The sequence below is a fragment of the Microcaecilia unicolor genome, chromosome 4, assembly GCF_901765095.1.
Source record: "Microcaecilia unicolor chromosome 4, aMicUni1.1, whole genome shotgun sequence".
In the NCBI taxonomy this organism is placed as follows: Eukaryota; Metazoa; Chordata; class Amphibia; order Gymnophiona; family Siphonopidae; genus Microcaecilia; species Microcaecilia unicolor.
Window position 1 is genome coordinate 254,917,631 of NC_044034.1, and position 24,420 is coordinate 254,942,050.

General features: G+C 40.7%; 1 protein-coding gene across 1 annotated transcript in view; it reads left to right on the forward strand.

Annotated features, from left to right (window-relative positions):
- Positions 1 to 19,880: 19,880 nt before the first annotated feature.
- Positions 19,881 to 24,420, forward strand: part of LOC115468035 (interleukin-1 receptor type 2-like) — a 41,553-nt gene continuing 37,013 nt past the window's right edge. Inside the window, exon 1 of the mRNA XM_030199546.1 lies at positions 19,881 to 20,120. Within this exon, the coding sequence (XP_030055406.1) occupies positions 20,118 to 20,120 (3 nt within the window). The 5' untranslated portion in view covers positions 19,881 to 20,117. The remainder of the gene's footprint in view (positions 20,121 to 24,420) is intronic.

Below are 24,420 nucleotides of genomic sequence, written 5' to 3' on the forward strand. Positions count from 1 at the left end.
TAAGCTAACCGCCTTCACCACATTTTCCGGCAATCAATTCCAGAGTTTAATTACACGTTGGGTGAAGAAAATTTTTCTCAGATTTGTTTTAAATTTACTACACTGTAGTTTAATCGCATGCCCCCTAGTCCTAGTATTTTTGGAAAGCGTGAACAGACGCTTCACATCCACCTGTTCCACTCCACTCATTATTTTATATACCTCTATCATGTCTATCCTCGGCCGTCTCTTCTCCAAGCTGAATAGCCCTAGCCTCCTTAGTCTTTCTTCCTAGGGAAGTTGTCCCATCCCCGCTATCATTTTAGTCGCCCTTCGCTGCACCTTTTCCAATTCTACTATATCTTTCTTGAGATGCGGCGACCAGAATTGAACACAATACTCAAGGTGCGGTCGCACCATGGAGCGATACAACAGCATTATAACATCCTCACACCTGTTTTCCATACCTTTCCTAATAATACCCAACATTCTATTTGCTTTCCTAGCCGCAGCAGCACACTGAGCAGAAGGTTTCAGTGTATTATCGACGATGACACCCAGATCCCTTTCTTGGTCCGTAACTCCTAACATGGAACCTTGCATGACATAGCTATAATTCGGGTTCTTTTTTCCCACATGCATCACCTTGCACTTGCTCACATTAAACGTCATCTGCCATTTAGCCGCCCAGTCTCCCAGTCTCATAAGGTCCTCTTGTAATTTTTCACAATCCTGTCGCGAGTTAACGACTTTGAATAACTTTGTGTCATCAGCAAATTTAATTACCTCGCTAGTTACTCCCATCTCTAAATCATTTATAAATATATTAAAAAGCAGTGGTCCTAGCACAGACCCCTGAGGAACCCCACTAACTACCCTTCTCCATTGTGAATACTGCCCATTTAACCCCACTCTCTGTTTCCTGTCCTTCAACCAGTTTTTAATCCACAATAGGACATTTCCTCCTATCCCATGACCCTCCAATTTCCTCTGTAGCCTTTCATGAGGTACCTTGTCAAACGCCTTTTGAAAATCCAGATACACAATATCCCCCTCCTTTTTACTAATGCTGTCTAGTGACCACTACTATGTTACATTCTGTAATCGCACTCTGGAGCAGTCTTATCTGTAGCTTAACAACATAGATGGCTGCGCTTTACTTATCTGTGTCGGCCGGTGTGCCCTGTTTCCCTGACAGGTGCCTGTTTCGCAAGAACGCTTTGTCAAGGGGAGATGATAGCACCGGACCTGCAATGATACAATTTGTATAAACTGTGTAAAGTGTGCTTGCCAAACTGGTGACTCATACTCTATACTAATGTGCTCATGTCTTACCGCTTCACCTCACTTGCGCCGTCTATATGCCATCTGTTTGAAATCCAACATGGCGGTGGCGTCAATTTAACTTGAAACAAACCGGAAACAGCTGATTCAAAACTCCCGCTGCCTACTGGCTCTTTAAAGCTACCATGAAACTCGCCGGAAACAGCTGGATAAATCGCTGCTATCGGCTTAAATAAAACAGCCCCAGTGTAAATATCTGTTTAAGCCCCCGGGCTCTAAGGTATTTAAATGATAGATCCAATATGTGTCTCTCTCTGTAATAGTCTTCTATTGTAATCACCACCACTGGGCATAGGACTAATCTGTTCTATCACCATACGCTGCAAATTGTCTATCTGATGGTGGCATCGAGCACAATGCTGAACTAATGGCGCTCCTAAATTTTGAGCTGAGATCCTAGACCGGTTTTCGGTCATCCTAGTATGTAGTGACCTGGTCGATTTGCCAATATATACCTTGTTGCACAGACAACATATGTAATAAATCACACCAACAGATCTACAGGTGGTTCGTTGCTTCTATTTATATACCACCCCGTTATGTGTAAAATTGTCTGTCTCGATTGTTAGATCACAAGTTTTGCAGTGTATTTTATTACATTTATAATGGCCCACTGATGATGTAAATGTATCCACAGTATTGTCTGGTAATGCTGCTGGACTGAGAATTTCTTTGAGATTTTTGGATCGTGAAAAAGCTGTTCTTAAGTGAAATCCGTCAAAAAGTGGATGCGACTTCATAATGTCCCAGTGCTGCTGAATAATATGGGCTGCAGCTTCACCTCCCGGTGTGAACCTCATTACAAAGGTCATAGTGGGATCCTCATTGTGGTTGCTCAACCTGGGTTGTAATAACAGGTCCCTGTTATTAAATGTTGCCCTACGATATGCTTTTTTAAAGATCTTGACCGGGTAATTCCTTTGTGCGAGATTCTCACTGAATTGTTGAGCTTGTGTTTTGTAATCCGCAGGTGATGTGCAAATTCTTTTGAACCGAAGAAATTGCGAAAATGGTAGACTTTCTCGTAATGCTTTGGGATGGCACTGCCAAAATCCAAAAAAGTGTTCTTATCCATGGGCTTAGTGAACACCTTAGTGGTAAACACCCCTTGTTGTAATTGCACCTCTACATCGAGGAAATGTATTTCGTTGTGTGACCATGACAAAGTGAATTGTATTTTAGAATGGCAATGATTGAGTCAAGAATGGAAAGACAGTAATTCTTCAGGGCTACCTGACCACAATAGAAACACATCATCTATATAGCGGCACCAGACTACAATTTTAGAAAAAAGGGGGCTTTGGTGTAACCAACGTTCCTCAAATGCTGCCACATACAAATTGGCTAAAGTGGGGGCGAATGTCGCACCCATGGCAACCCCTGATTTTTGTAAGAATAATTTCTTCTTAAAAAGAAAAAAATTGTTGCATAATGCTATTTTCGTTATTTTCAAAATGAATTCAGATGGTACTTCATGTGGTCTTGGACGGTTTTCTAACATGTTCTCAATTTCTTCAAGTAATTTATCCTGGGGTATTATGGTGTACAATGATTTTATGTCCAACGTAGCCATGATCACATGGGTGTCTGTTAATTGGATATCCTGTAGGAGCACAAGGAAGTGGGTAGTGTCTTTAATGAATGACTGACTCCTTATTGCTGTCTCATGCAAAAAGGAATCCACATACACGGAAAGAGGTTCTAAAAGGGAACCTCGTGATGACATATTAGGTCTTCCCGGAGGATTTTGTATATCCTTATGTACTTTCGGAAGTACATATAGTACTGGTATAGTAGGTTGGGTCCTGCCTTTCTGCTGCCGGCGCTGACCCTCCCCCGCTGCTGGATCATTGTTCAAAATGGCCGCCGAGACTTCCAATGGCGGACTCACGAGACTTCTGCTTTAGTCTTGGAGGCCGCCCTTGTAAGTATCGGCGACCATTTTGAACAGCGATCCGGCAGCGGGCAGGCAGGACTGGGGATCTTTCCTGCCTGCCCCGAAGAATTCTGTACACAAACTGGGTGGCTGGAGGGGAGGCAGGTGAGAGAGCAGGGTCGTTGGACATGGGTGGCTGCAGGGGGGGGCAGGGAGAGAGGAGTGTCGCTGGACATGGGTGGCTGCAGGGGGGCAGGGGAGAGAGGAGGGTCGCTGGACATGGATCAGCTGTGAGGCATGGAATGTTTTGGGGTTTTTTTTTCTTTTTTTGCAGGTTCTGAAGTTCACAGCATAATTGCAACGGTGACGTCAGCCTGACTACGGAGCCTAGCTCAGCAACTCCGAAGGAACCATGGACACAGGCAGCAAGATTAGAACGTTGGAGGTGAGAATTATTATATAGGGTCACTCTTCAATATAACTGTACCATTTATTAATACCATGTTCTTCTCTAGAGCTCATAGATCATCATACAAACCTCCTTTATGGTACTTTCTTTCAGATGCATTCACATAGATTCAATTCACCATTTGTTATAGGTCCCTCAGTTTGGAATCATCTCCCTAATCAGTTATATATAGAACCTTACTATCAAGTGTTCATGAAGATTTGATCACATTTCTCCAGCGCTTAAAGAATATCTTTGGCTGCTTCTCACGTAACAAATACAATATAAAATTTGACGCTGACACAAATCCAATTGTATTTATCTTCCTTGATCATTTCTTACCGTCCAATACGTTCTCTACGTTCAGAAAATCAGAATCAACTGGCTACCCCTGCTGTTACTCATAACCAGACTACTACTAATTACTACTAATCATTTCTATATCACTACTAGAGGTACACATATGCAGGTACTTTCTCTGTCCCTAGAGGGCTCAAAAACTAAGTTTTGTACTTAGGGGAATGGAGGTTAAGTGACTTGCCCAAGGTCACAAGGAGCTGCATTGGGAATTGAACCCAGGTTGCCAGGATCAAAGCCCACTGTACTAACCATTAGGCCACTCCTCCAATCCACCCATCATTCTGCTTTTTTCTCTTTAAGGCCAACTCTCTGGAATGCTTTACCCTTTAAGCTTCATAATGAACAGCCCTACCTATGTTTTAAAGTTGCTTTAAAGACTCATTTATTCTCTCTTGCTTACTCCTCCAGCCATATGTACATAAGTATTGCCACACTGGGACAGACCAAAGGTCCATCAATCCCAGTATCCTGTTTCCAACAGTGGCCAATCCAGGTCACAAATACCTGGCAAGATCCCAGAAAAGCTCAATACATTTTATGATGCTTATCCCAGAAATAAGCAGTGGATTCTCCCAAGTCAATTTAATAATGGTCAATGGACTTTTCCTTTAGGAAGATGTCCAGACCATTTTTAAACCCCGCTAAGCTAACTGCCTTTACAACATTCTCTGGCAACAAATTCCAGGGTTTAATTACATGTAGAGTGAAGAAATATTTTTTCCGATTCATATTAAATTTACTACTTTGTAGCTTCATCACATGCCCCCTAGTCCTGGTATTTTTGGAAAGAGTAAACAAATGATTTACGTATTTTTAAACCCCGCTAAGCTAACTGCCTTTACAACATTCTCTGGCAACAAATTCCAGGGTTTAATTACATGTAGAGTGAAGAAATATTTTTTCCGATTCATATTAAATTTACTACTTTGTAGCTTCATCACATGCCCCCTAGTCCTGGTATTTTTGGAAAGAGTAAACAAATGATTTACGTATACCCGTTCCACTCCACTCATTATTTTATAGACCTCTATCATATCTCCCCTCAGCCATCTCTTCGCCAAGCTGTTTTACTATATTTGTTTTACTTTTTCTCCTGTCCTATCATGAGTTGTAGTTCCTTTTCCTTTCATTTTAATTATTTTATTGTGTGTAAACCACTTTGATTTTATGAAAAGTGGTATATCAAGATAAACTAAACATATCTTTTTAAAGATGCTCTTGATGCTTTATAGTAAATTATTTTGCTCTTATGGTGCTGAATAGCTGGACATGAAACATGCCTGTGAGCTAAAGGACACAAGTCATTGTACAGGGCCAGTGCAATAATATTAGATACCATGGGTGAGACCAGCTGTATGCACCCCCTCCAGCCCCAGGAATGTTCCCCATTCTCTTCTCGCTTCCCTCTTAGCCCTGGTTGTGTGCCACTCTTTCACTATCCCCTCCCAGCACCAAGAACCTCCACATTCCTTTCTTTCTCCTTTTCTTCTCCCGCACCAGCATTCTCCTCTGCTGTCTACCTACCCTCAATGCTAATGGCATTCCTTTGGCCAAGATCCTCCCCCTCCTACCAAAGACATTCACAGGTTGCACAGTGTTATGATTGGGGTCAGAACCCCTCTCAAACTTACCTCTTTCCTGGGGGTCAGCTTCTTAGCTGGCTTCTGTTTCTGTTTTTCTGTTCTGTTTGAGCTAGCTCTCTCTCTCTCTCTGTGCTGGCTGCTGCCAGCATGGGGCTAATTGTCTCACTTCACTGCAGCTGTGGGTGTGGACTGAGTTGCTCTACCTCTCCCTGGGTGTACTGGCTTCAAGAGCTTCTCGGTGCTGCATTGATGTGGGTTGGGCCTCTCGGGGTTTCAATGTGTTCTGCCTGGCTCTAGGGAGAGTGACATCATCTGGGAAGGCCTTGATAAGGAAGTGGTGTTCTTTCCTTCAGGGGCTTCGCAACGTTTGCTTCTGGCTACTTGCTTTAGGTCCAGGTTAGTTTAGTGCAGTCAGTGTGCACTTGTGACTTGTGTGTTTGACTTCCCTGTTTTTCCCTTTGGCTCCTCTGCTTTCCCTTTTGCTACGGTGTGTAGCACTGCTGTTAGTGCAGTGCTGAAGTTTAGTGCTGGGAGCACCCTTGTTAGTAAGTGTTTAGGAAGCACCTTTTGTTGTTTGGGTATTTGGCTTTCCTGCTTGTTTCCTTGTGCTTTCCCCGCTTTTCCTTGTGACCTGTGTTTAGCTGCTGTAGCTGGGTGCTTAGGAAGCACCGGGGTGAGAACCCATGTTTAGCTGCTGCAGCTTGGTGCTTAGGAAGCACCAGTGTTAGGTCTGGCGTTTGTCTTCTCTTCCTTTTCCCTTGTGGCTTCCCTGCACTTCTGTTAGTGTAGGGCGTAGGGGCACCCCTGTTAGTTTCTGTTAAGAGCACTGCTGTTAGTGGAGGACTTAGGAGCTCTTTGGTTGGTGCCGGGCTTAGGAACACTTTTGGTCAGTTTAGGAGTTAGGCGCACTTCAGCTACAGCCTGTTCTAGTCCTGGTCTCTGTGTCGTCCAGTAAGTCCTGCCGGCTACTCAAACCCAGGAGCTCAACTCCTGGGGGGCTTAGTAGCTAAGTGCAGGTGAAGCTGTGTGGACCAGTCCGGGGGATTCCAGTCCAGTGTTCCAGTCCTGTGTCCTCTAGTCCGGGGAATTCCAGTCCCATGTTCCAGTCCATGTGTTCCGGCTCGCTGGGCGGTGCCTGCAGTCCCTGCCGGTGTCGGTGTGCTTGCCCAGCGTTGGTTGGTGGGTTTTGCCTGCTGCTGTCGCTCCTCGTCAGCAGCCCAAGGGCTCACGTTTGCTCCAGAGCCCGGCCCCACGGGCTCTGAACCTGAGAACCTGACACACAGTAACTTTCCCCTTTTGCTTTGAGGGTGGTCTGGTCTGGTCTGGTCTTGATGTAGCTTTCAATTTTGTAAGCCATTTTTTTTAAAACGTTGGACAAAATCTTATCACGTTTTCAATTTTCTAAGCAATATTTTAAAATTTTGGACATCTTATCAGGTTTTCATTGGGAACAACAACAAAATACCATGAATATCCCTTCATAAACTGCAATTACCAGAAGAATTAAATGATGTGAACTTTCCAACCTTTCACCAATATAATCAAACTTTCTTATGTGCTACTACATGGTGGATTTCTGGTTCATTAATAATTCTCCTTTGTGGCTTCCTATTGAGCAAAACATAACTAAACTCCTTACGTTACAAAGTGCAGTTGAATCAATATATCCTCCTGATACTGACAAACATCCTATTATCAATGATACACTTCTGGCAATTCTAAAAATTTAGATTCCATTCTTCCTAACTCAATAGTTACGAAGAACTCATTTGAATTCCCCCCTCTTGAACAATCCTATGATATGAATTGGCAAGAAAACTATATATTGGTCTATTTGGATAAAATGTGGAATTCTTTATTTAAAAGATATAATACATGAAAAATCCCTTTGATCCTTTATTTGTATAATGTTTATTCACTACCCATTCATAATTATTTTGTTATCTTAGTTAAGTACATCCTTTTATTCATTGACTCAACATTGTGTTGACCCCTTTGAATAAAGGATTTCCCATTTTGTGTCCACCATTGAAACAAGGTTCGTACAACCGAATTTGTAATCAATTCCATTTTATACGTGCATTGCTCTGCACATGTTAACTAAAAATGGTCCATACAGCCAAATTTAATTCTACCTCAGATGTGCATGGCTTTGTTCTGACACGTTTTCATGTTTTTATGTACATTTTTCACATAAAAGCAGTTTCCTTATTTTACAATCTTTGTAATCCTAATGGTACTTTTATGCTTATAACATTTATATTTAATTTGTTAACCTTATATGGTACTTTTATGTCTCTCATGTTATTATTATTCTATTTATTAGTTTTTATGTACATCATGTACAATATGTCAAACGGGCGTTTTTTATATTTTATTTTGTATTATTTTTAATTTTATTCACGATTGACATATATATCACTGTGTGTTGCTCATGGTAATGTGTGATTTATATGTGTTTTTTTCGACTGTGTCATTATTCCTCTGTATTTGTATTTACTGTTTTTTTACTTTTTGCTTTTGTAATAGTTTTTTATGTGCATCTATTTCTTCTGTATTGTTTAGGGACTCCTGAAGCAGGCCCCTGTGGCTGAAACGCAATTTGTGTTGAGCCCGTTGCATACTTTGAATACAACTTCTGATGTGAACTCTATGAGTCCTTTGGACATCTTGTTTTATATCATCTTTGGTGTCACCTTCACTGTATTTGCCTGCTTCCATGGTCACAAGGTGCATAAGGAAGTTGGACAGGAAATGGTTAACAAGTAGCAATTATGGAACTCCGTGTGCATTGTATAGTCACGTGGTGCATTAGGAAGTTGGACAGTTAATGGGTAACAACAAGTGCTTAGGGGAGCACACTGCGCCTATAATAGAAAATAATAATAGTACACAAACTTAGGGACCCTTTTACTAAGCCATGTAGCGTCTACGTGTGCCCAACGCACGCCAAAATGGAGTTACCGCCCAGCTACCGCATGGCTCTTGCGGTAATTTCATTTTTGGCGTGCGTATCGAATGCGCGCATTTGATGAACGTAGGTCATTACCGCCTTATTATCACTTGAGTCTTTACTGCTAGGTCAATGGCTGGCGGTAAGGTCTCAGACCTAAAATGGACACGCAGCAATTTTGATTTTGCCGCACATCCATTTTCGGCAAAAATTCTTTAAAAGCCTTTTTTACAGGCACGCTGAAAAATGGATCACTGGTGTGTCCATATATAGGTGTGCCCTTTTATGTCATGTCAATGGCAGGCATAAGTTGGTGCTTCTAGGTGCACCAAGTGATGTCCGTAGTTTATAGCAGTGTTTCCCAAGTCAGTCCTGGATTACCCCCTTGCCTGTCAGATTGTCAGGATAGCCACAATGAATATGCATGAAAGAGATTTTGCATATAATGGAGGCTGTATATGCAATTCAAGTTCATTCCTATTCATTGTGGATATCCTGAAAACCTGACTGGCAAGGGGGTACTCCAGCACCGATTTGGGAAACACTGGTATGCTATAAATGACACATGTACCTGAGAGACCCGCCTATGACTTGCCCATGCTCTGCCTGAGTGTACGCCCCCTTCTAATTAGGCATTATCCCCTGGATTCTATATATGGTGCCCTCAGTTTGCATGCCCAATTTTAGGCATGCTGTTGAGATGTAAATAAATTGGATAATGAGCTCTGAACCATCGATAATTGGAGCTCTTTGAAACTTGCACATGCATCTGGATGTTCGCTATTCTATAAGGCATGATGCCTAACTCCCATGGTGTGTATCTCAAAAGGGGGCATGGCCATGGTCCGTATCAGAGGCGCTCCAAAAAATTTGCATGCAGAATTACAGAATACTGCCTCACCAGGCCTAACTTGGGCACCAGCATTTACTCCAGGTTTCAGCAGGTGTAAGGCACTTAGGGCTAGATTCTATATATCATGCCTAAAACAATCGGTGGTGAAACCCCCCGCCTAGCTGTATTCTATAAACCGTACCTAAATTTAGGCACGGTTGATAGAATATACCTAGCGCTCATCCGCATGACTAAATTTATTTGCGGGCAGTTATGCCAAGTAAAACTTGGTGTAAAGGCCTACGCTTAGATTAGGCGCAGACTGGGTGTAATTTTAAGAAATGCTCATGACCCGCCCATTCCACACCCATACCATGCCCCTTTTTTCAACTAGGCTTCTTAGAATTTACACGCATTACTTTACGGAATACGCTTAGACAGTTGTACGTGTAAATTCTAATTAATGCCAATTAATGTTAATTGCTTGTTAATTGACAATTATTGGCACTGATTGGCTCATTCAATTAAGTTGCATGCCCAAATCTAGAATATGACCGGAGTTCCATTTGCAACTTTAGTTGCACTACATAGAATCCAGGGGTTAATGCTGAATTGTTTTGGTACCTAAGTATCAGCGCCATTTACTTAATCTTGCCCTTTTGCACTTAGGTGCTACTTTACACAATACCTTACACCTTAGCTGGTGCCTAATTACCACTTTTACCTTTGATGTGCAAAAGTGGCGACTACCTCTAGGCACTACTTTATAGAATTGCCCCCCCCCCCAAAAAAAAAAACATTTGTGGTTTGTCAGGTTTAATTTGCAGAACACCAGTATTTTTATAGGCATGTACAAAAACAGCTCCCTATCCGTTTCCGTATACAGTTCAAGCTCCTCTTATTAACCTATAAATGCATTCATTCTGCTGCCCCTCACCAGCTCTCCACCCTCATCTCTCCCTACACTCCTTCCCAGGAACTCCATTCACTAGGCAAATCTCTCCTAATTGTACCCTTCTTCTCCATCGCTAACTCCAGACTCCGTTCCTTTTATCTTGCCGCACCTTATGCCTGGAATAGACTCCCTGAGCCATTATGTCAAGCTCTATCCCTGGCCGCCTTCAAATCGGGGCTAAAGGCCTATCTGTTTGCTGCTTTTAATTCCTAACTTGTCACCTGCTCGTAATCTTTATCTTATCTTCCTCTCTTCAATAGTCCCTTCCCCATATGTCCTATCTGTCTGTCCTACCCTTATCCCTTATTTGTCCTGTCTGTCTGTCCTGATTTAGATTGTAAGCTCTTTTGAGCAGGGACTGTCTTTTCTTCATGTTAAATTGTGAAGCGCTGCGTATGACTGGTAGCGCTATAGAAATGATTTATAATAGTAGTAGTAGTAGTAAAAAGGCAAGAATTCCAGCTGTTTGAAAAAGGAGAAGTCTCATTCTGAAAAGGCTTTCTCACGTTCAGCTTTCATGGTTACACGTTTCAAAATAGGATGCCTGTGTTGAGCAAGAAGAGACAAAAAAAGTTGGAAAATCTAATTGTGAGTTGATGGAGAGAAAAGCAGACACCAAGGATCATTAGGAAAATAACCATGAAGACAGACTCAGCACAGAACCACATCAAGCTTGTTGCTTCCTTTTGCCTTCAGATCATTTTATTTCAGCTTCATTTAAAAGTATTCTACTAATGTCAGGTCAGATTACAGAACTGGAAAGGCAAGTAATATGTCACAAAAGAGTTGCATTTTACCAATAAAGGTCCTTATTCTATAAAGGTTATGCTCCTTAAATGTATGCTAAATCTATGAGTGTAATAGGCCCTAAATTAGGAGCATAGATTATGCTCCTAAATTAGGAGTGTAAATTTAGGATCATAACCTTTTTTTTTTTTTTTTTTTTATTTAAATTTTATTATTTTACAATATATTTCCAGGCATAACATCCTGACAGAAAGTGAAATATTCCATAATATAAAGGAAAAAAAACTCACATATTATATTCATAATATTTCAAAATTCACTCAAGTCCAACAACAAGGAGATCCAAAACTTAAACCAGAGGAATCTATAAAGAAATCATTAATACAAAAAGGAAAATAGCTATCCGCGCGGGACTAGGTGATTAACTAAATTACTCCCATTGTTTTCTTAGAAGCGATTAGTTTGGAGAGTTGAAGTGGATCAGTAAAGGTATATTTTACATTATCAAGCTTAATAATACACTTGCAGGGGTACCTAAAAAAAAAAGGTCCCCCCTGCTTGAGTAACAGCAGTTTTCATCATGAGAAATCGTTTCCTTTTCTGCTGAGTTTCTCTGGAGAAGTCAGGGAACAAAGGATCATAACCTTTAAAGAATAAGGCCCAAATTGGCTAAAATGGTTGTCCTCTCTTTTATTTCCCTATTTCAAAATGGGACCTTAAAATATTTAATGATCTCAGTCATCCTAGTTTCCAGTGACAACCTACCAAAGCAATATGACTAAACATGAGTTAAGAATAGCAATGACTTTAGGGTTGTGTTCTCTAGTGCACAATGGCAAATTGATTACAAAGGGGAAAATGTATGACTATCTGTATGTCTGAATGACAACCTGTAGGAAAAAGATGTTCAGACCTCATAAAATCTTGATTTTTTGTATGACATACATAGTAACATAGTAGATGACGGCAGAAAAAGACCTGCAAGGTCCACCCAGTCTGCCCAACAAGATAATCTCACATGTGCCATTTTTTGTGTATACCTTACCTTGATTTGTACCTGTCTTTTTCAGGGCACAGACCGTATAAGTCTGCCCAGCACTATCCCCGCCACCCACCTCCGGCTCTGGCACAGACGTATAAGTCTGCCCAGCACTATCCCCACCTCCCAACCACCAGCCCTGCCTCCCACCGCCGGCTAAGCTTCTGGGGATCCCTATTTTAGTTGTTTTTGCTTCAGAAGGACATCAGTTTGGTGATTATTGATAAAGTGATAAAACTGTATGTGTACTATTGATATAGTGATAAAACTCTATGTGTACTAAGCTTGATTCATTTGGGGGGGGGGGGGTCCAATTGGCCCTGTGGCTCCTCTGAGATCAGGTCTGGGAACATTGGTCAGTAGCTTTGAGACCCTATGCTCCTGGCAGAGAGAATAATGCTGCTTGTGAGGTGACTCACATTCAGGTTGCTGACCTGCATGGTAAATCAAGGTGTGGTGAAAACTCACCTTGTACTGCACCTTGATAACTCCCTCCTTGAGTCTAGAATATCACTCGAGCAAATGAAGGGATCAAATCAGACTTGAATTTTTTTTAATATCTGGCCGACAAAAAAGTTTAGAGGCCATTTTACAAAGGCACGTAAGGGCTTATGCATGTACAGGGTAAAAGTGACATTACCGCCCAGCTAGTGTGTGCGCCTGGTGGTAATTCTGAGTTTGGTGTGCACCAGAAACCCACGGTAGAAAATAATTTTCTATTTTCTACCACAGGGGCATTCCCGGCAGTAATCAGCAGTTGGCGTGTGCTAGACGGTTAACGCAGGGGGTAATGCGTGAGCCCTTACCGCTAAGTTAATGGCTGGCATTAAGGGCTCAGGCCATAAATAAATGCATGCTGGTTTTCATTTTGTCACATGCCCATTTCCTGTCCCCCCCCCCCCCCCCCCCATACAAACCCCCTTTTTTTTCCAGATGGATTGGAGAATTGGCCCAGTGCATGTCTAATACACATGCCCATACAACCGCAAGTTACTTTTTGGCATGCCTTTGTAAAAGGGCCCCAAAGTTTCTGATTGTTGGTATCTAAAAATTTGTATGCTCTAACCATGTAGATGCCCATAATACAGTAATACCTCTGTTTTCGTTGACTTTGGTTATCATCGATTTAGGTTTTCGTTGATTTTTTTCTGCAAAAAATCTGTCTCGGATTTCGTTGGCGTGCCCACGTGACCTTGCTGCTAATTTTGTGAAAACAAAGGGCGACCCACGCATTCTCCTGTTCATTGTGGCGTTGTTTCTCGTGTGAGCATCACCCTGCTTGTCTAATGCCAAGGAAGTGACCCCAGATAGTGTCTTGATACCTAAGGTCCTTATGGAGGGGGATCCCCCTTCCAAACAATAATATCTGCACCTCTCTCTCCCCTCCTCGCCGTCTTCCATATGCCAAGAAGAGTTTTCAGAAAGGTAAATGCCATGTTAAATGTTAATTTATTCTTTACATTAGTCTTTTATATTCATTTTATATTAATTTCTTATTGTTTTTAGTATTAAACACTGTATTTATTCTCTATAAAATGTGTTTTTGGTATGTATTTTGGAGTGTCTAGAACGAATTAATTGGATTTACATTGATTCATATGGAAATAATTGCCTCTGTTTTCATCAGTTTCGGATTTCGCCGATTGTTTTCGGACGGATTATCGACGAAAACAGAGGTATCGTATTTCTATGGGCATCTACATGGTTAGCATGAGCTAAAACTGCTAGCACGCCTTTGTAAACAGGACCCTAAGGGGCCCTTTTACAGAGCAGCAGTAAGCCCAATGCGGGCTTACTGCTCACTCTTTCGGGACTGCTACTGTGACAGAATGAAGGTCCATCAAGGTCAGTATCCTGTCTCCAACAGTGGCCAATCGAGGTCACAAGTACCTGGCAAGATCCCAGAACAGTAAAACAGATTTTATGCTGCTTAAAAGGGGCCCTTAATCCTCCATTGTCTCATGTACAAAATTAGATTGAGCCCTCCAGGGACAAGGAAATAGTGTATCTGAATGTTAAGCTCAACTACTACTGAAAAAGGAGAGAGAGCAAAATCCATCTAAACAAAATGGGGTCATATTTGATAATAATTTGGGAAATACTTGGCTAATAGCTCATAAACAGGATACAACAAGCAGGTAAATGCCCACTGTGTGTCTCAAGGTAGCATAAATGGAAACACTAGCAGGAGTGCTTTTGTGATTTGCTCCCTTAGGATAATAGACTTGCATTGAAGCTGATCAGTTAAACATGTTGGTACATTTTTTTTTTAAATTCCTGTTATTGAAGTATTTTTCATAGAACTATAACAAACATTTAAATCAATAATATAAAACGGTCATACCATCACTCATCGGTACAATGCTAAGTTCCAGCACATCATGACTCTGCTGCCCTCCCTTGACCATTCTTATATGGATTTTCATAGATCATATGTTTTCATATGCACTGGCTCTTCTACCTCTATAACACTCAATAAGAGGCTCAGTTTCAAAGCATAGAGATTTACTAAATTACATATGTTGCTACAGAACTTTGTAAGTCTATGTGCTTTGAAAACGAGCACTTTATTCAAATAGAAGTAGTTTTGATGATATTATTTGGTACTCTACATAGAATTTTAGAAAGGACATTCAACTGAGAATATGGACGTCCAAGTTTGTACGTCGTATATGGACAGGACATCCATTTCTCATGTATTTTAGAACAGGATCTGCTGACATAGAACCTCTTCTAAAATATATGTGAAATGGATGTCCAAGTGCTGGCTATCTTCAGCTTGAACATCCATATTACAAACTAAAATGTCCAAATTATGAACGGGGCAAAACAAGGGATATGAACTTGACATTTTTGTGGCAGCCAAGGAACATCCATATTTTATGAAATGGCCACACAGACATCGAGGTGGAGAAGTAACCTAATGGTTAGAGCACCCAGCTGAGAACTAGAGCAGTGAGCCAGAAGACACTAATTCAAATCCTCTTTGTTTCTTCTTTTTTTTACATTTCAAACGCTCCAGGGGCAGAAAAATACCTACTATGACTTAATCTCTCCAGTGAAGAACTGCTTAATTGGAGCACCTTTCTGTAACCTGGACTTTAGATATGAATGTCCATTTTTTGGACATGGATGTCCTTTCCCGCCTATAATCACAGCTGGACGTCTATATTTTAGCCCCTCCCTAGTCCTGCCCAAAACATACCCTCCCCACATTCCCTTGCCACATAGATTTCAAGCAGTTTTAGATGTCCATATCCTGGTTTATATAATCAGGATTTTGACAACCATGCAATAGGGACATTAAGGTGCTGGTTTTTAGACATCCAAAACAAGAATACAGCTTCTAAAATAACTATTGCATGAGAATTGAAATATATTCACAATTATGAATGCTAGAACAAAAAATATAGTACCTTAGCACAGAAAAAGAAGCTTCTCAACAACAGATATACAGTGGTGGAAATAAGTATTTGATCCCTTGCTGATTTTGTAAGTTTGCCCACTGACAAAGACATGAGCAGCCCATAATTGAAGGGTAGGTTATTGGTAACAGTGAGAGATAGCACATCACAAATTAAATCCGGAAAATCACATTGTGGAAAGTATATGAATTTATTTGCATTCTGCAGAGGGAAATAAGTATTTGATCCCCCACCAACCAGTAAGAGATCTGGCCCCTACAGACCAGGTAGATGCTCCAAATCAACTCGTTACCTGCATGACAGACAGCTGTCGGCAATGGTCACCTGTATGAAAGACACCTGTCCACAGACTCAGTGAATCAGTCAGACTCTAACCTCTACAAAAATGGCCAAGAGCAAGGAGCTGTCTAAGGATGTCAGGGACAAGATCATACACCTGCACAAGGCTGGAATGGGCTACAAAACCATCAGTAAGACGCTGGGCGAGAAGGAGACAACTGTTGGTGCCATAGTAAGAAAATGGAAGAAGTACAAAATGACTGTCAATCGACAAAGATCTGGGGCTCCACGCAAAATCTCACCTCGTGGGGTATCCTTGATCATGAGGAAGGTTAGAAATCAGCCTACAACTACAAGGGGGGAACTTGTCAATGATCTCAAGGCAGCTGGGACCACTGTCACCACGAAAACCATTGGTAACACATTACGACATAACGGATTGCAATCCTGCAGTGCCCGCAAGGTCCCCCTGCTCCGGAAGGCACATGTGACGGCCCGTCTGAAGTTTGCCAGTGAACACCTGGATGATGCCGAGAGTGATTGGGAGAAGGTGCTGTGGTCAGATGAGACAAAAATTGAGCTGTTTGGCATGAACTCAACTCGCCGTGTTTGGAGGAAGAGAAATGCTGCCTATGACCCAAAGAACACCGTCCCCACTGTCAAGCATGGAGGTGGAAATGTTATGTTTTGGGGGTGTTTCTCTGCTAAGGGCACAGGACTACTTCACCGCATCAATGGGAGAATGGATGGGGCCATGTACCGTACAATTCTGAGTGACAACCTCCTTCCCTCCGCCAGGGCCTTAAAAATGGGTCGTGGCTGGGTCTTCCAGCACGACAATGACCCAAAACATACAGCCAAGGCAACAAAGGAGTGGCTCAGGAAGAAGCACATTAGGGTCATGGAGTGGCCTAGCCAGTCACCAGACCTTAATCCCATTGAAAACGTATGGAGGGAGCTGAAGCTGCGAGTTGCCAAGCGACAGCCCAGAACTCTTAATGATTTAGAGATGATCTGCAAAGAGGAGTGGACCAAAATTCCTCCTGACATGTGTGCAAACCTCATCATCAACTACAGAAGACGTCTGACTGCTGTGCTTGCCAACAAGGGTTTTGCCACCAAGTATTAGGTCTTGTTTGCCAGAGGGATTAAATACTTATTTCCCTCTGCAGAATGCAAATAAATTCATATACTTTCCACAATGTGATTTTCCGGATTTAATTTGTGATGTGCTATCTCTCACTGTTACCAATAACCTACCCTTCAATTATGGGCTGCTCATGTCTTTGTCAGTGGGCAAACTTACAAAATCAGCAAGGGATCAAATACTTATTTCCACCACTGTATATGCCTATCACCATGTTTATGTACTCAGTCCTAGTTCTGGGACACAACTATTTATATAACACTAGTATAAAGTGAGCTGTACAAGGGTATTCAATAGAAATTCTAGGAAGTACTAGTCATGACAGTACACTTAGGCTATGGTGACAGACTATATGTTCTGTTTTTTTCCTGAACTATCAGGGAACCTTTGCATATTCCTAGTGTCTTGTGATATATCGGAAGGGCTATATTTTGGAAATGTCTTTTTCCTCCAGTTGGAGAAACATAGGACACGTTGGAAGCACGGAGATCACACTGTTCTGAACAATATCCTTGTAAAGATAAATTACAATCAACTGACACCGGGTTTGGTTTGTTTCCATCTTCTGAGTCATTTTTTTAGGTTAACAGGTAGTTTTACCCATGAGTTACTCAGTAATTATATACAGTATATTTCTGTCTCCTTCAGAATCTGCCTATGCTGCTCCTTTGAAGTCTATGGACTTTAAAAGACAGTGTTGCGCATCATCACTATGATTTTCAGATAAGGTGTTGACAGAATCCCAAGTGTAGGTTTCATACTGCAGGCTATTTATCCTATATCAGTGGAATGCAAGTATGTCCTAGCCAGTCTGGTTTTCAAGCCGTCCCTAATAAATATTCATGTAGTCATTAGCTTGTTTCTAGGTGTAAAGGTGTGTAAATGTATCTTATGCATATTCATTAGAGGTATCCTGAAAACCAGATTGTCTAGGAGTGCTCCAAGAGCTGATTTATTTATTTATTTTAAATATTTATAGCCTGCACTATATCATTCTAGGTGGGTATCAATAAGATATACATAATGAGCCAAATAATACAATACTAGATGATGGTAATCAATGATCACACACTATTTTTTGATAGTAACAAAGCTCAAATGCTATTAAATAAATATGTAGTCTTTTTATCGGTGCGTTTTTTTCTAGCAAAAAAGGTGCTGGTACTCAAATGCCAGGCCACTCTTCAGGGGTGGGGTGATCACTGAAGGTCCCACCCCACAATAGCCAGGCCCCCTGCAACCAGTCACAGAATCTATGACGAGGCAGAATTGGTGTGTAGAGCCTCAGCTCTTTCATTAAAACTTGGGTCCATGGGTGAATTTTAGCAGACAATGGAAAAGGTGCCAGTACTCAGTACCTCCAAGTACCAACTCAAAAAAAGCCCTGCTTTTTATTAAACCTCATTAGGCACTAATGCACACTTAGGGGCCCCTTTTATCAAAGCGCGGTAGGCCTACTGCTGGCTTGTCACACAACGAGCAGAGTCAGGAACCTCCTGCTCATTCCCCCTCTTTGAAGGAAAATATGGGTCATTTTTCTTCACATACCCAAGGATTAATTTATTCATTATCAATTATACAATTCACCTTTCTTAAAAAGGCCTCAAAATGGTTTTTCGTTTATCGGACACCAATACTGACAGAGAGGACTAGCTCTGTATTTTAGGAAGATTGATTTTCTAAATACATGGAGAGATTGAACGACAAACATCTTTATCAATGTCATTAGGTTATATGCATTTATACCGGCATTGACTGAGAGTATCAGCTGTAAGTTTTTGAATATACAGAGATATACCAGATGATAATTCAGCTGCTTTGGATTTAAAAAAAAAATACCTTCCCCGTCATCATTGTGACCCCTGATGTAGGTGCTTGTACTTTGCTCCCTCTTTCTGCTATATCATGGTAATAACATTAACATGACTGGTGCTGTTTGGAGCTGTCTGTCTCTACTTCTTCCTTCTATTAGAGAACAGTGATGGGTCATCTTTTCCCTGCTTGCCAAAGAGAGAAATGCCATCAGTTGCACCGCCCACCTGACAAGATGAGCCAGAGCAAGAGGATCATCCATGAAATGAACAGCCTGCTCATTGAATACAAATCACTGTAATTATTATTTAATGCAAAGCACAATCAAGCTGCGGAATCTGTTGGTTGGAAGATGTGGTCAAAACAACTAATGTAGGGGTCTTTTAACTAAACTGTGGGAAAAGGGGCCCTGCACTAGTGGTGGTGACCATTTTTGCCATGCACCAGTGCCCCATTTACCGCAGCGGGTGAAAATAACCAAAAATGAAATGGCCATGCAGTAAGTTCACACTTGACGCATGGCTGTTTCAGGGGGAACACTTCCCACCACCCGATGAGGTGGTGGTAAGGGCTCCCACGCTAACTGGTTGGTAACTGGGCAGTTTGTGACGCTACCCGATTACTGCCAGGTAATTCCCTGTGGAAATATGTTTTCAATATTTACACTAGCGCCGGAAATGTACAAATGAAAATAGTACTTAAACATTGTAAATGAATAAGGAAATGAAAGAATGCGTAACCCAGATGCATATAAACTAAAAACTGACTAAATTCTTACATAATTCTGTTTTGTTTTTTTTCTAATTTGATTGTAGGTCAGAAAATATACCAAATCTTCAGAGCAGTCATGTGAATCAGCTGGAAAGAGTCATGTCTCTACTTGTCACAATTGAGGAAGCTCGATGGTTTTAAATCTAATGCTATTTCCCCATTTGGGCAAGAAGAATGCAGAGTGTCTCTATGGAACAAGAAAGTGTGTCTCCGAAACGTTAATTCTGACACAAAGCTAATTGGGCAATGCCTAAAGAATTTCCGCCCTGTCTAGAAACACATATAAACTCATGCACAAGTTGCTAAGTATAAATCCTCAGTTCCATAGTGAAGCTCATGCAACTTCCTGCACATGTCTTTCAGTAAAGTGCAGAGCACGTAATACAGAGCTGTTAGATGAGTGAAGAAAAGGCAATAGCTTGTACCAACAAGAACGCACAGAGTAGTAAATACCAGCACTAGCACCTTAGTGCCTAATTGCACTGTATCTCCTCCTCAGAAGCTATTTCAAAGGCAATCTGCTGGATTCAACTTGGGCGATTTAATTTGGAAGATCCCAAAGCAACCATGGTAAGAAGAAACTACTGTCGTAAATGAATTGACAAGGGAGTCAAGTTTTATGCTTTTGAATACACGGTTCCATGAAGGTGAATTAATTTCTACATTGGAAGGGCTACGCTTTTATTCTAGACGTTCAGCGTTGAGCTTTGTGTAATCGGAAATTAAGGCCTCCTTTTACTAAGGTCCAGTAATGGATTTAGCACACGATAACGATTAGTGTGCGCTAAATGCCAAGAAACTCATAGGAATAAAATGGGCTTCTTAGCATTTAGCGTGTGCTAAATCCATTAGCGCACCTTAGTAAAAGGAGCCCTAAGTTTTGAAAGCACTACAGTTTTAATTGTATTAGGCTAACACTATCTGCTTTGCACAATGGTTGAGTACACGTGTGTGTGACAATGGGATAGAAGAGGTGGGAGTCATTAAGTGGCCCTTTAACTAAAGCTTAGCGTGCGCGAACAAGAAACTCATTTTATACCTCTAGGCTTCTTAGCATTTAGAAAGCACTAATTCTATTAGCGTGAGCTAAGCTTTAGTAAATGAGCCTCTAAATCAGTTGGATTTTTACTCTTTTGATGTTATACCTGATTTGATTCCCCTTGTATATCCTTTAGATGAATAGAAATGAAGATGCTATTACAGATATTATAAAATGGAGGTTCTATCAAATGAAAACAGTGCAAAAATGGGGTTTAAAGGGCTTTCTTTGATAGTCTATGCCTAAAATCATAATCCTATTTTTTTTACTTTTCACATGGACATCCTATTATAAAATCAGGCTTACTATGCATGTATATGCAAAATGAATTTGATAAATTAAGAAGTATAATGTCCAATTATGCATTACTACAGGATAATTGTGAGAAGGGTGGTGATGGAGTAACCATAACTTCAGTTTATTAAAATCTCATGGAGGGAGGGCTAGAGCCATAATAACTAATTGAAGAGAGTGGGTACAAGGTCAAAGGTTCCTCTATGTTATTCTAGCTATCTCGTTGACTACTGACAAAGTTCAGTATAGATCATTAGTGCACTATGACTTGGATTTTATAACAGGATACCTATGTAAGAAACTCAAAAAGATGCCCATTTTATTGTAACCCAATGTATTGTAACCGAGGCTGCCAGGCTGGATGGGTTCAGCACTTTTTTATTACTATTCTTATTACATCACACTTCTACAAGTTCTAAGTGGTTTACAAAAAACAAGAAACCAAGGTATAGTCCTTAGGAATTACATGGTATATAAAATGACGTAAGAATCATTAGTTTGAATAAAATTAAACACGTTTTCTGAAAAGTACAGTTTTAAATTGTTTCATAAAATGCAAATAATCTGTCGTCATATCCAAAACTTTAGGAGCTTGGAAAGCCAACAATCTTTCAAAGAGATTAAATCTTTTCACTCTCTTAGAGGATGGTAATGAAAATGGTTGATAGTTATGTAACCTTCTATATTGACCAGGAGTACTGAAAACCAAATGGGCCAAAAGGTATCCTGGACATTCTCCATTTAAAATCTTATATAATACACAGGAAAATTTAAATAACATCATGGCTTCAATAGGCAACCAGTGAAGCTCAGATTTATGTAGAGAAAATTAACTTTACTGCAGTATTCTGAACAGACTGAAGCTGTTGAAAGATTTGTTTAGAAGCTCCTAGAAATAGAAGATTACTGTAATCTAATTTAGATAATAGTAAATAATTGTAGCAAAAGTCTAAATTGAACAGGTTCAAACATTTTTCTGATTCTTCTAAGATTCCTCAGCATGAAAAAAGAACTTTTAATCAACGCATTAATATTAGCATTCAAAGATAAAGACCGGTCAACATAAACTCCTAATATTTTGATGACAGGAAGTAGCGGATATTCTGTTTGCCCTACTAAGATATGATCTGCCAAAGGATCTGGATTATAATCCAATAACAAAAATTTAGTTTTCTCGGCATTCAAGTATAGTTTATGCTTCCACATCCAGGCGCTTATTAGCTGCAAACACTTATGGACTTCAGACGATACTTGCGTTCACGATGAGTAAATCTAATGCTGGTGATAACTGTTGCTTCTGAAGAGGCTGTTGGGAGGGAGTTGTGACAATTGTATGTATGGGTAGTGATTTGTGAGGGGAAATTGATAATTTATAAAGTCAGGAGGTTTGTTGATTTCTGGGGTTAAAGTTAGTACAGTGTTACTCCCCCCTCCCCTTTTACAAAGCCGCGCAGCAATGCCATAAGAACATAAGAGTAGCTGTACTGGGTCAGACCAATGGTCCATCTAGCCCAATATCCTGTTTTCCAAACAATGGCCAAGCCAGGTCACAAGTACCTGGCAGAAACCCAAATCGTGGCAACACTCCATGCTACAAATCCCAGGGCAAGCAGTTGCTTCCCATGTCTGGCTCAATAGCAGACTATGGACGTTTCCTCAAGGAATTTGTCCAAACCGTTTTTAATCCCAGATACGCTAACTGCTGTTAACCACATCCTCTGGGAAAGAGTTCCAGAGCTTAACTCTTTGATTGGGCTGTGTCGGCATTACCGCAGTGGCAGTAGCAAGCTTGGCTTTGTAAAAAGGTGGGGGGAATTAGTGAATATATGAAGAGTTAAGTGAGTTGAGTTTAGACTGTGAGAAACTTTCAGGGACTGTGAGGGAAAAATGTTAAGGATAGAGAATTGCTGAGTTGGGTTAACAGATGTTCTGCTGTTCAGTTGAAAGTTGTGAGTGTGGTTCAGAATGCCATAAGATCTTCTTAAACATTTTTTTAAATATGTATGCTGCATTAGATGACAGGTAGCATAAACAGAGAAAGTGTGTGACTGTGAGTTAAGATGGTAAGAGCTAATGAAAGACACTGTTAAGCTGATGCTGTGGGCTAGGATAATTAGGGACCCATAATTATTTGTGTATTTAAAAATGATAGTTAATAAATACAAATAATATGCTGAAGCAGGATACATTAAGGGGTACACTCACTAGATAGGATTTTTCCTATTGATTTGGTTAGTCAGAATAGAAAGGAAAACAGGAAGAAGATCTAAGACTTGGAGATCTTCAAAGACGGTCAACATAATCTCTCTGCAAACAAAGAATCAGACAATTAAAGCTAAGTGACTACATTCTTTGTCCAAAAACATTGCACAAGTTTAGGGTGGAGCCTGCAACCATGATTTTAATAGCTCCAGTTTGGCCAATGCATCTGTGGTTTCTGTTTGTGAGGGAACTAGCGATAGAACCTCCATGGAGATTGCCAATGAGTCCTCATTTTTGTTGACTCAGGCATCGGGGTCAATGCTACATCCGAATCTAAGGCCACCTGTGTTGACAGCTTGGAAATTGAAAACAGTTTGTTGAGTGCTGGTGTGCGAGTGTTTTGCTTCACACTCAATGGAAGTTAACTCACTCTCTGATGGTCCACAAAAAATTTTAAAAAAATCTAAATATATGGTTAGAGGGTACCTTGCTTAGATGAGTATTAATTGGGTACCAGCATTTGCACCCATTTTGGTAGGCGTTAATTGCTTCCTCCCAAAGTTAGGCATGAGATGTGTGCTAAGCTAGTATTCTGTACAGGTCATTCCACACAGAGAGCCCTTTGAAGATTACTAGCTTAACACAGATCATCCCTAGTGCTTAGCTTTGGGCACCATTTACTGAATTCTCTCCATGAATTCTGATCACATCATCTCAGAAAAGGATATAGCTGAACTAGATAAGATTCAGAGAAGGATAACAAAAATGATAAAGGACTGGAACGTCATGAAGAAAGGCAAAACAGATTAGGGCTATTCAACTCGGAAAAGAGATTTTATTTATTTATTTATTTATTTGTAACACTTATACCCCGCACTTTCCCACTTATTAGCAGGTTCAATGCAGCTTACATAGTATAATAGATTTACAAAATAAACATAGATTGAATACAGTTGTCGTACAGTGAAAAGAGGTAATCACTTAGATGTGGGTAAATGAGATGGGTGAGGTAGGAGAATAGTCGAGGTAGGGAGTGGAAGGAGGGTGAGTATTGGGTAGCGTATTGTAAGTAAGGCAAAATAGTACGATGACTGAAAGGGGATAAAATATAACATTAGACGACTATGTGAATGATGGAATGGTTAAATAGGCGGGGAAGGGTGATTACTTAAACCTTTCAGACAACACCAGAGCAATAGGATCATCCATGAAATGAACAGCCTGCTCACTGAATACAAATCACCGTAATTATTAAATGCAATGCACAATCAAGCTGTGGAATCTGTTGTTGAAAGATGTGGTCAAGAGAACTAACGTAGGGGTCTTTTTACTAAA